Below are 12,951 nucleotides of genomic sequence, written 5' to 3' on the forward strand. Positions count from 1 at the left end.
GACTTCTCCATCAGATATAGCAGACATGCAGTGCTTAGGGCCCATGACACTTTTAGGGGCCATGAAAATGTTTTAATTTCTTACAAAATCATCAAAAAAAAAAAACAAACAAAACAAAACCAAAAACAAAAACCACAGCCTGCCTATATTCATCTTTATACCAATTCATTCATAAAGTATAATTTTTAAGATTTTTTTGGATAACAGAGCCCCTGATGGCAAAAGTGTCTAACACCCACAAAAGTGATACCGAAGCCAAGGTGAAGCAGAGATCGAGAGAGCTGCCGGCTTACCAGGCCCGCTACCACAGAGCCGCAGAATCGGCACCAGCGCTCCCCTGCCTCCTTCTTTTACGTGAGGCATTAAACGCCTCTTTGTTAAGCTTCTATAAATCTGGCTTTCCGCCACTTGCAGCTAAATTTATGCCCCCTGAGCCAGCTTTCTGGTCATGCGAAAGTTCTTTTGTTTCTTCCGAAGATGCTGAATGTAAGGAGGTCTAAGCAGTTTCTTGAGACTGCTGTCGCCTCAGTCACCCAGATGTCAACTCCCGGGGCCCAGAACCATCCCTCCCCAGCACTGCACTGATTAGGTACCTACCTCGAGCAGAGAATTCTGCAGCTTCACTTGCAAGGCCGCTTTCTCCTCTTCTAGCTGCTTTATTTCGTTTTCTGATTTCTTCTTCACTTCCTCCAACTGTGCTTCTACTTCCTAAATGATGATTAGGAGAATTAGCCACACGAGGCACAAAAACACGGACGGGACACACCCTGCCTTATTTCCAAAGGGGTTGGAAGATGGTTATGCGAGTCATTAAGTACTATCAGGGAATATAGGTCAGAAAGGTCAAAGAAACATGAGGTCCAAGAAACAGGTGTGAAAGCCGTACCACCAAGTCTGATACATATTGGGGGAGGGTTGGGGTACACCCCTGGCTTTAAGTTTTGTTGTGTCAAGAAAAGAGAATGCTTGTACTGATAGCATCCGCAGTGTCCCATAAGTTAAACAGCCAGCCGCATTCTTGCTGCAGGGAAATATTAAAAGCAGAATGAAGTGTGTGTGTGTACGTGCGTGTGTGTATCATAAAAAGTAATACAATAATATTTGATGGCAGTGATAAATTAAAGTGCTTCTATGGTATAGCTGGATCTTTTTTATTTGTTTTGACAATCTCTGACTTTCGGGGTCACTTAGACTATATTTGATGTCATTATCACCATCTACCATCTTGCTGTTTTATCTATGTGCCATTTCTGTTCTCTTTTTACCTCTTCTTCTGTGTATGTTTGATTCATTTAATACTTTTTTATATTCCTTTTTTTATCTCCACTAATGACTTATTAGCTGTCCTTTTTTGAGAGGGGTGTGCTAGCGGTTGCTCTAAGATGCGTCTTCAATTGATCACTGCCATCAAATACTATCGTATTACTTTATTCAGGATACACAATACAGCCACACCAGAGGGCTCAAAGAAATAGTGACTCTTAACTCTTGAGGGGAAAATGCTATCTTTTTTTTAGTCCACAAACCCTAGATTTGGGCCTCTTCAAGGCTTTACCTCCTCCTAATCTGCATGGCCTAATTTATATCCTCAGTTTATAGGAATGATCTAAAAGTAAAACAAAACAAAAAACAAAACAGGAAGAAACACAATTTATTTCCCAAATGGACTCATGCCCCCTCATTAAAGCTGAAGTGGGATTTCTACACTCAGAGTCAGGCTTGGCTGACAGGTTACCAGGGCAACCTGCATCTCCAGGAGAGCTACTGTCCCTCCCACGGATTCTGGCTCAGAATGGAAAGAGTGTTCGGCTGTTTATCTGAGAATTGGATTTATGTAGTCAATGGCAGCTCGTGGGAGGAAAATGCTTTCAATACGGCTGCTTCTTACCCAGCACAGGGGTGGGAAACCACGGGCTCTTGAATCAGGCTGTCAGATTTTAATCCAAGTGCCACCATTCACTATCTGTGTGAGTTGATACATAACATCTTTGAGCCTCAGTTTTCTTAACTCTAAAATGCCGTTGGGAGAATTAAATGTGTTCGTAAGAATAACGTGCTTTATAAAGTATAAAGTATGGTGGGCACTAAATGATATTATCATACCTGATGCCACCCAGCACACACGGTAACTAATCACAGGTACTGCTTGTCAAACTTCTACTGTGTGCTGTGCACTGAGCTAAGAGCATATGTATGATACCATATTTAATCTACATAACAAGACTTCAAAGTACATATCCTTGTTTTCAAAATCCGGTTTCATAGAGGTCAAGTGACCTGGCCACGGTCACAGAGCTGGTGGGAGAGTCAGGACTTGGACCTGGGACTAGTCTAAGTTTCTCATGAGTTCATTTATTTATCCAACACGTATCTACTAAGTGCCTACTACCCGAGCCACCGCACAACACTGCATTCCTCGGTGACCCGTGATTACCTTTCAGTGAGAACTCAAAGCTCAGAATGTCGGGTCTTGGATTACAAAGAGGCTTTCTTGTAGTACGGTAGGTCCCCCCTTATCCGCGGTTTTGCTTTCCACAGTTTGTTACTCATGGTCAACCACAGTCCAAAAATATGAAATGGAAAATTCCAGAAGTAAACAAGTCATGCTTTAAATTGCATGCTGTTCTGAGTAGCATCATGAAATCTGGCACCTTCCTGATCCTTCCTGTCTGGATGTGAATCACCCTTCTGTCCAGCATCTCTAAGCCATACACACTCCCTGCCCCTCAGTCACTTAGAGCCATGTCAGCTATCACATCAGCTGTGGAGGCATTGCACTACTTGTGTTCAGGTGACCCATATTTTACTTAATAATGGCTCCAAAGCCATTCACGTATTTTTATTACAGTATATCGTTATAATTGTGCTACTTATTGTTAGTTATTATTGTTAGTCTCTTTATTGTGCCTTATTTATAAATAACATTTTACCACAGTTACGTATGAATAGGAAAAAATATTATGCAGGGTTCAGTATTATCCACAGTTTCAGACAGCACTGGGGGTCTCGAGATGTATCTTATCGGTCGTGTAATTAAAGCACCACCTACGTTCACAATAATACTTACACTTCGCTTTGTTCCTAAACATTCATACATGTTATTCGCTTTCCCTAGCAAACAAGAGAGATGAGGCTTTGGTTCCTTGTTACAGAGAGCCGCCTCCTTTGGTGGTGGGAAGGCGGAACAGAACCCAGAGGCGGAAAATCTCCCACACTGCAGGGCCACTGATTAATCACCTGCATCTCCCCAGTGCCTATTAGGCCCCAGGCATGAGCATGTGCGTCGTTTCGCATGGATTGCCTCATTTCATCCTCAGGAGGTGCTGTTATCATCCTGTTTTATACACGAGGAACCTGAGGCACACAGAATTTCTCTCTGAGGGGCCGGAGTTAAAGAGCTTTGCCGCCATCACAAAGACAGAGAGAGGCAGAGCTGGGATCTGAGCCCAGGTCGGCGGCCGGGCCCGAGCGTTGGCTCTAGAGTATTTCCCTCTGTTTTTGCTGTGTGGAGTTCAACTTCCCCAAGTTAAACATTCATCTGACACGATTCTACTCCACGTCAACGACTCCTATGGTCTCGCAGTCTTAGGGGGACCCCATCTCCTTCAAAAGGCCCTGAACTCCCTTTGGTCTGAGAACTAGCTTAGCTCTGTGCGCAGCTGGAGCTCAGTCAACGTTTGGGGAGGGAAAGAAGAAATAAAGAAGAAGGGAGGGAGAGAAGGGAAAGGAGAAGAAAACAGAACGGCATCTGTGGAAGGGACGTCACCGTCTGCAGCCGCTTCCTCTCCGCCTCCATCGACGAGTGAACTGCTTTGATCTCCACGCTGTGCTTCTTCACCGCGTCATCCAGTCGCTTCAGCAGCTGCTCTTCGAGGTGTTTCTTCTCCTCCTCCGTCCGGTGTTTGATCTGACGAAGGTCTTCTTCATATTGTTGCTTTATGTACTCCATCTCCACACTCGCCTCTTTCTTGGTCTGCGAAAAGGAAAAGGGCTTTGTAAACCTGCCAGGGTCGGGTGAGGAGCCGGGGACTATGGTTTCTCTTTTGTGCTCCTTTTACAATGTTTGCATACTGATTTTACAGCCTCTTTCACAAGGTGCAGTATAGTCATAAGACTACATATTCGATGTTTATAAGAGACTTCACTTTATCCACCATTGGAAAAAGGCTCTTCGGAATAGTGTGTCTGTTGTCATAGGATCGGATCTTTAGGCCCATACTACAGTGGAGTCCAAAGAATGTTTTCTTTGTTTGGGCTGTGAACATATAGTGGGAATTCAAAGCAAGTTTCCAGTTTCCCGGGAGCTGACGATAAGAAAGCGGGGGAATTCTGCTACGTTCTCAGTCTCCTAGTTGGCAGAAAGTCGGCTGGAATATCACACCCAAACATGCACCCCCGGAACCACGGGATCTGTCATCGTTGGGGATTGGCCTCTCTACCTGAAGCTCATTCCAGCTAAGCCTCCTGTGACTTCTCCGTCCCCAGGGCTGGGCCAAATACTACCTGTGCATCTGTGCCTCCATTCGTGCCTGGACTCTCCTTGGGGAAGTTCTGATCCTGCTGAGGATGGAGACTCTGGGCTTCCGAGTCACTTGCTTTCCCTGGGACTTCATTCTCTGAAACTCGCTCTGTCTTCACGTCACCTACAAGCATAGGTTTCGGCATCGTTTGGAACGCCTCCAAGCCCTTCGCCAGGTGGGTCCCCATTCTGCTATTCAAAGATTTTGCCCACCACTCCCCTATGTAATCCCTGCTCTGTGGCCTCCTGGCCCTTGAACATCGCCAAAGTGGGGACTGTCATCTTTGCCCAAGCAGCATCCCGAGTTCAAATAGTGGCCCAGCTCTTCCTTCTGAAACTGGTCATCTTCAAACCATTTTGATTGTGTTTTCCACAGGTTAAAAAAAAAATCGAGCACGTTCCTGGATATAGGTACATCCAAAGAATTTAAATTTAAAGGAATTTAAAGGATAAGACAACGATTAAATATAACTAAAATTGCTGATTTTTAATTCTCATATTCCCCAAGGTATTCATTCCCTACCCGAGACCTCTGCTCTAAACCTCCCACCCACTTCCGGTTCCGACTCGAACCTCTCCGCCTCCCCTTCGAGCCCTCGGTACTTTCTTCTTTCCCGGACACTTCATCCTGCTGCTGCTCCCTGGGCTATGCACCTGACACCCAGCATGCTGTGGGCCGTAACCTCACTGTCCCATAAGCTCCTTGGAGAGAGAGCTCATGCTTCGTGCCTCTCCCAGTGCCACGCGGGTCACGCTGCAGATATTCCAGAACTTTGTGACGAGGGAGCACAGTGGAAGGCACTTTGAAGTCAGACGAACACCAGCTCTATCACCAGCTGGTTAGCTGGCCTTGAGCTAGCCCTTTACCCCTTCTCAGCCTCATTTCTTCATCTGTAACGTGAGATACCGACAACACCTACCTCACAAAATTAGTGGGAAGACCCAATAACATCACCGTGTGAAATGTTGTTAAAAATACAAGGTGTTGTCTAAGTATAGGGGGGAAGCCAGTGATGAGAAGTTCAGGCACTGTGGTGGGCCAGATGGGGACTATGTGTGGCAAAGCTTCCTTTTGCGTCATGCCTTCTACACGCCGTATCCTAAATGGACTGAACTCACCCATCACGCCGGGCAGAGGAAACAACCCTGCCCCTCCACTCTGCTCCCTCGACAGTTCCAACACTGCCAGCAGCGCCGGGCCAAGCGGGAAGGAAGCCAGTCCAGGGCAGCTCACCTGGTTTCTGTGTGCCGTGGCTCCCCTGCAGCATCAGTCTGTCTTTGGCGACGGCCAGCTTCTCCCCAAGTTTTTTCGCAGTGCTTTTCAACTCCAAATTCTCCTGTCGAGCCTCCTTGAGCTGCACATCCAGGTCCTAAACAGACAGAAGGGGTCTCATTTCTCTGGTTGTAATTCTGTATAGAGACATCCTTTGTACACAGAACCGACGTCAGATCTGAAAGGTGAGGAGTGCACAGCACAGGCCCTTAGCCTCTGGAATTCAGTGGCTCAGGGGTCGCCTAATCCCTACTCATCCTCTGATTGGCTGGGTGACCTTGGGTGAGTTATTTAACCTTTCTGTAGTGAGAATCAAGTGAGATAAAGTGTCTGAGGCAGAAAAACCGCTCAGGGAGTATAAGGAATATTAGCTGCTGCTACTTTTAGAGATGGCTCTGGGAATTTGTGGGGCTCACCTAACTGACTTGTCAATGGTCTGGCTCAGTGCAAACACAAAGTCCCAAGGATTTTAGGAACACAATTTATTATAGAATTAGCAGGGGCTTTAGAATTAGGCCGAGTTCAAAAACTTATTAGCCACATGCCCAGCGAGGTCAGTCCTTAAGCCTCGCAGTTTCAGTCCTGTCTTCTGATTTGTAAACTGGAAGTCTCTAAGCTCTCTGAGGTCAGGGACCAGGTCCAGCTCACCATGTGCCTCCTGCCCATAGCCCCGGCCTGGCACATAGTAGGTGTTCAATAAATACTTGCTGAATGAATGTGGTTGAACTCAATGGAGATAATAATGCTCACTTTGGTAGAAGTCGCGTGCTTGGCGCAGTGCCCAACACACAGTAGGTGTTCAAAATTAGGGGCCATGATTATTGTCGCATTTGAAAGGCAGGAAGAGATTTCGCTTTACCTGAATCCTCTCCTTAAGCTTCTGGGCGTACTTCTTCAGGTCACTTATCTTGCGGCCCCTGTGCTCCAGATCCCCTTCCAGCTTCCTGACCTGGGCCTGCAGGGCCGACTCCTGCACCTGGAAGTTCTTGCGGAGGTCGGTCTCCTTCTCTTGCCACTGCCACAGGGCCTCGCTCACTGACTGCTGCATGGCCTGCCGGATGGCCTCGTTCTCCCGCTCGTAGGTGGCCTGCAGCTCCTCAGCCTTCCGGGCATAGTCCTTGCTCAGCTGCTGGTTCTCCACGCGCAGCCGCTCCACCTCCAGCAGGACCTCCCGCATCTCCGGGCCAGAGCCCGGCTCTGCCTTGGGGTCGGGGCTCTGCTGGGACAGCGGGCCCCACCGCGGCGCCTCGTGGCTCATCAGGTGCTGGAGCCTCTTCTCGTAGTCAGCCTTGAGCTCCAGCATCTCCTTGGACAGGGTGAGGACCCGTTCGGCGTGCTCCGCCTCCACTCTCAGCTCCCTCTCTTTGGTCTCCAGCCTGCACGTGGCCGAGTGGGCCAGCGCCTCCTGCGTCAGCCTCTTCTGCAGCTCCAGCGCGCTCTCCAGGGCCTGAATGCGCTGCAGCAGGGCCTCCTCGTCCGCGTGGCCCTGTTCCTGCAGGAGCCTGGCCTCGGTCTCCGCCACCGCGGTCTGGAGCGCCTCCTGGTGGGCTTCCCGCAGCGCCTCCATGCTGGCCTCCGCCTCATCCTGGCGTGTGTTCAGGGCATAGATCACCTGCAGGAAAAGCCACAGAGCCCAGTTAGTGAGAGGTGTGAGTGAGGGACGACGTGACCAGAGATGCTTCTCTTCGCTGGTGGCGACGAAGGCTGATGATCCCCACGAGCAGCGCCTAGAAGAGGCTTTGTGTGGAAGTGATTTATTAGAAACTGTCCCCGGGAGGAACCAGTAAGGGAACGGGGAAGTGGGACAGGGTGGAAACAAAGCAAAGGGGTGATGTCGCATAAAGGCCCACAGAGGGTATCTATGGCAGAGGTCTGTCTGCAGGAGACGTCGGGAGTGCATGGGCATCCCGCAAAGGGTTTAAAACTCTAACATGTTTTTGTTTTTTAAAACACCTTGGGATGCAAAACACTAGAAAACAGAAATCAGCAATATATAAAAACCACTTTGGGATGCAAAACACTAGAAAATCGAATTCCCACCATGACCAAGTGGGAATGCAAAGTTGATTTAACATCTGAAAATCGGTCAGTGTAATAAACTACACGACTTGAATAAAGGACGATAGAACAGAAAAAAGAAAAAAAAAGCCACGTGATTATCTAAACAAACACAGGAAAAGCATTTGACAAACTCTAACATCACTTCATGATAAAAGCATTCACCGCATTAGAAATAGAAGGGAACTTCCTCAGTCTAAAAAAGGGCAACTTGAAAAACCCATGGCTAACATCGTACTCCAAGACTGACTGTTGTCCTTAACCCCAGGAACAAGACGGGGACCCAGTGACTGCGTGGAGAAGAGAAGGCAGGCAGGCATGGCCATGGCGGAGCCCACACACAGTAGGTACCCATCGCACAGGAGGTGCCCATTCATACACAGCGGGTACTCATTCACAGTACTTACTCATCAAATGTAGCTTCCTTCTCACTTCTCACCTTATCCCCTTAAAAGGAAACGTCCCTTGTTTTTGGAGCCACGATCTACTACCCACCCCCTCTCCGCCACCCTCAACATCTGAAACCGTTGATCGGATTTTGAGCAGACCCACGCTTCTCTTGGGCTTCACCTGGCAACACTTCTGCCACTTGCTTGCTTTCACTCACCACCCATTAAACTGAAACATCAGAGAAAGTGGCCCGAACCGCATTTATAAATCCACCTCCCCTGGAGGGTGCCGACTTCAGAATCCATCAAGGGACATGAATAATTCAGCAGCCAAGAGAAATACTGACCAAGTTGGTAAGTCTTCCCAAGGGTTTTAGAAATCCATTGCTAATGGTTTGATTTCAGAGAAAATTTCAGTTGAGAGCCCGTTAGGGTCTTAGGGGTTGAATATTGTAGGTTTAACAAAGCTATAATTAATGGATTCTGAGCATCAGATACAGAGGCAGCTTTCCATCAAGTCTGGCAGCAGGAGTCAGAAGTGAAATGAAAAAGATTTGCTGAGTGCCCAGAGTCTAACTTTCAGTGAGCCAGGTAATATACGTGTTATTCTGCATTCAGCCTTCTAACAGCTCTGCAAAGTGGACATTCCCATGCGTATCCCAATTTTACAGAGGAGGAAACTGACATTGAATCGGGCTAACTTAACACTTGGGGGTGGTACAGCACGGCGCCTAAATTGAGGCTTTAGATCCTATTGTAACTCTACCTCTTTCTAGCTGTGTGACCGTGAGTAAGTTAATGAACCTCTCTGGTTCTCTGTCATCTCATCTATGACACAGGGAGAGCAATGCCTACTTCATAGATTTGTTTTGAGATTAAAATGACATAATGAACCTAAAACCCTTAGTAATGTTCCTAGCATAGAATAAACACTCAAGAAATGCTCTGTTAGTATTTTTACTATTATTGACATTATCAAAATAAAACTAAAAAAAAACCAATAAAACAAATTAACCAATGTTAAAAATAATGCTAAAAAGTGAGGAATGGGTCCCAAACAAGGCTGGACTCCTGCTAACAAATGGGCTTGGAATGGATTTCTAGATGGAGTTCAAAACGCTAATTAAAATCTCACTATTATCCATCAGAGAGCTGTTGCTAGGCGCCTCACTGCACATGGCATTGAACTGTGAGGTATAAGCTTCTGGGTAATTGAAGCCCAACTGTCTCCCAGACCAATTTAGATTGAGACTTAGCTGGAAGGTAAGGGCAGTCTCTCCAGAAGGCTCTTAATTAGAGCCCCTCCTCTTACTGGTCCAGGCCAATGCTCACAGACACAGACCTGCCTGCCTTCTAGGGCATTTGCCCAGCTGCATAAGATGTTGAACCTGGAAAGGGTCCATCTTGTCTTTCAAATCTCAAATGACTTATTTACAGCTTTTTGAAAAGCAAAGACCAGCGATAGCTCCCTTGGTTAGCCAACCTGGTCAGTTCAGGGCATAGATCACCTGCAGGAAAAGCCACAGTGTTAGTGATACTTCAGTGAATAAAATCAGTACAAAGAAATCATAACCTCTCTCACAGGAAATATTTTATAGAGAAGTAATCCACGTAGGAACACCAAAACCTGTAACCATGCATACAAACAAAATTGTGTGAACTCAAAAGCGGAAATAGCCGCTCTTCAAATTTACCTGTTTAGATTAGATTATTTTATAAATTTAAATTTTGAAAAGCAGGTTTCGTGTGCATATCTATATAGACATGCACATCCATTTGTTCCACATAAATGATATAACAATGAGTGCTAATGTTATTTTTACTTAGCGCTTTCCAATTCACAAAGCAGCTTTACAAGATAAACCCCAACAGCACAAAAGATAAATATATCGAATGCCCATTCTAAATGAATTTTTATTTTCTCCACTGTTCTCTGGGGGGAAAATCTCCTTAAACCTTGTCCAATCCGTTTATCGTACCTTCTGAATAATCCTCAGATAAGCAGTATGCTTCCAGCTAAATATTCTTGTCCAAACAATACATTAACAACTCAAAGATCCATTCATGATCACCTTTGCAAATTGTCTTTGCAGCCATGGATGAATTTCTGTGCTCCGGCTGTATGTGGCCTCAAGTACAGCAACAGGGAGTTCTAGTCTCAGTTTATGAGTTATGAGTAGATGTTGCTCATCTAATTTCTATGCCAGCAGTGGAAAGGCCGCACTAGGTCAAGTTCATGGGCCAGACAATCTTTTGTCTCTGACTCATGTTACCAGGGGCCTTTGTGGGAGTACAGAGCCCATGTCAGCTCACCATGTCAGAGACCTCAAAGAGTCAGGAGTAGATTATTTAAGTTAAAATAAACAGGATATAAAATTGAAGATGCAGCATGGTTCCAATTTTGTTTTAAAATCATACACACATATCAACATAGAAGAAGGTCAAGAACATACCAAAACATGACCAGCGTTATCTCTGGTTGGTGAAAAATGAAGGGTGATCAATTTTCCTCTTTTCTTTCTTTCCTTTTCTTTCGTTTTTTTTGTTTGTTTGTTTGTTTGTTTTGCTTTTGTGCATTCCATAATTTTTTCAATAGTAAGTATATACTTCAATTATAATCAGAAAAAAAAATCTAGGTTTTTTTTTTAAGGGTTTGGATATACCATTAAACTATTCTGCATCAGTTAATCCAGAAGTATTTAAGCCTGAGACACAAACCCTGGAAGGAAAACAGATTCTGACAAGGAAAGATCAAGTCCTGAGGCCTCCTCCAAGGGATCTGACTTTGGCTGTGTTGCCTCCAACTGGCTGGTGAGAAACAGAAGTTGGTCTATTACGGTCTGAACAGCCCAATGAAGAATGTGTTGTCTTTTCCATCGAAGACCTTGATTCTAGGGGTTCCAGTTAGAATGGTGGAGTAGGTAAACACTGTGCTTGCCTCCTCTCATGACCACATGAAAATTACGACGAAACTATAGAACAGCCATAATAGGTAATTTCCTGAAGTCTAGCTGAAGTTCTGCAACTGGGGACACACAGAAAAGGCCAGCTTGAGACTGGTAGGAGGGGTGAAGATGTGGAATGGGCTGGTCCCACACCTGCGTGTGGCGGTTGAAGACTGGGAGAAACATCTTGGCTTCCGCAGTCCCCCCAAAACAGTGAGGGATCCAGGATCCACACCAGGCTCTCCAGCTCAGGGTTCCAATGCTAGGAAGAAAAGTCACAATTTCTGGCTGTGAAAACCAGCATAGATTGTCGCTGAGACAGAGGGCTGCGGGAATTACAGACATTCCTCTTAAGAGGCCTGCGAGAAGACTTATCCACTGACAGACTCAATTCTGGGACAGCAGTTTGAAAGGCACTGGGGACACACGGGGAGGAACTGAGTTGTCTGGCTTCAGAGTGAGGGCTGGAGGAGCAGCTTTCTCCCAGATAGAAGTGTTGGAAGAGGCCATTGTTTCTTGGTTGAGCCCTTCCCCACCCAGCATGCAGACTCAAGTAGCCACCATATCTGAGTCTCCATCAATGTAGCTAACATTGGTTGCCCTGCCCAGGTAACTCCCTGAGACCCCACCCATCCCAATGGGCAGACCCACCTAAGCCGTTTCCAGTGGCTTTTCCATACAAACGGCCTGTCTTGGCTCATACTGCAGACTTTCCTAAAATCTCTCAAAGGGTCACAAACCCCAAACAAGCAGCATCTGTCCTCAGCTAGCCCTGTGCCTCTTGCCAAGCAGCCCCAAGCCCAGCACTAGCAGCAGCTGGCCTTGGTTCATGGCTGGGCCTCTCAAGGCACATCCAAGCCTAGGGTGGGTGGTGGCTATCTGCAGAATTCTTGGTAGCTCATGCCAACTGGCCCCAGGCAGGTCACAGGCTGCAGCTGAACTTGGCCTGTGGCAGGAGGCCCTGGCCTGCACACCTGGTGGTTGGATTTGGTCTGAACCTAAGCAGCACCCAGGGCCACATCTGAGGATGACACACACAAAGGGCAGAACTAGGCAGGCACTAAAGCCCTGTTAAAGTGAATCCTGCTCCATAGGTTCAGCCCCTCACTGGCCAATCCTCACAACTAATCAGCCTGAGGGTTAATCCCTCCCAACGACATGCAAAGAGCAAATGAGGCTCATTTACAACAGGAGGGCACACACAACCCATACAAGAGACACACCTGGAGCACCTGGCCCAGGTGACTATGGAGCCTGTACCCCTGGGCCCCACAGGATACTACTACATAAAGCCACTCTACTAAGACCAGGAGACTTAGGAGTCCTACCTAATATATAGAAAGAAGAAAAACACACACACACACACACACAGGAAAGCAGTCAAAATGGGGAGACAAAGAAACATGTCCCAAATGAAAAAAAAAAAAAACAAAAAAAAAACAGAACAAAACTCCAGAAAAATTACTAAACAAAATGGAGACAAGCAATCTACCAGATGCAGAGTTCAAAATACTGGTTATAAGGATGATCAATGAACTTAAGAGTAGATGAACTCAATGAGAATGTAAACAAAGAGATAGAAAACATAAAAATGAAGATAGAAAACTAAAAAAGAACCAGTCAGAAGTGAAAAATACAATAACAGCAATGAAAAATACCTTAGGAGGAATCAACAGTAGATTAGATGAAACAGAGGATCGAATCAGCAATTTAGAAGGTAAGATAGCAGAAACAGCAATCAGAACAGCAATGAGAATCAATCCAAAA

The 12,951-nt window shown here is 46.2% G+C and overlaps 1 protein-coding gene across 1 annotated transcript in view; it reads right to left on the bottom strand.

Moving 5' to 3' along the window:
- Positions 1 to 12,951, bottom strand: part of FAM184B (family with sequence similarity 184 member B) — a 72,564-nt gene that overhangs the window by 35,634 nt on the left and 23,979 nt on the right. The window contains exons 2-6 of the mRNA XM_023533944.1: positions 6,652 to 7,404; positions 5,754 to 5,889; positions 4,504 to 4,643; positions 3,767 to 3,973; positions 598 to 708 (exon numbers count right to left, since the gene is read on the bottom strand). Of these exons, the coding sequence (XP_023389712.1) occupies positions 598 to 708; positions 3,767 to 3,973; positions 4,504 to 4,643; positions 5,754 to 5,889; positions 6,652 to 7,404 (1,347 nt within the window). The remainder of the gene's footprint in view (positions 1 to 597; positions 709 to 3,766; positions 3,974 to 4,503; positions 4,644 to 5,753; positions 5,890 to 6,651; positions 7,405 to 12,951) is intronic.

This window comes from Pteropus vampyrus, unplaced genomic scaffold, assembly GCF_000151845.1.
Source record: "Pteropus vampyrus isolate Shadow unplaced genomic scaffold, Pvam_2.0 Scaffold5, whole genome shotgun sequence".
Classification (NCBI taxonomy): Eukaryota; Metazoa; Chordata; class Mammalia; order Chiroptera; family Pteropodidae; genus Pteropus; species Pteropus vampyrus.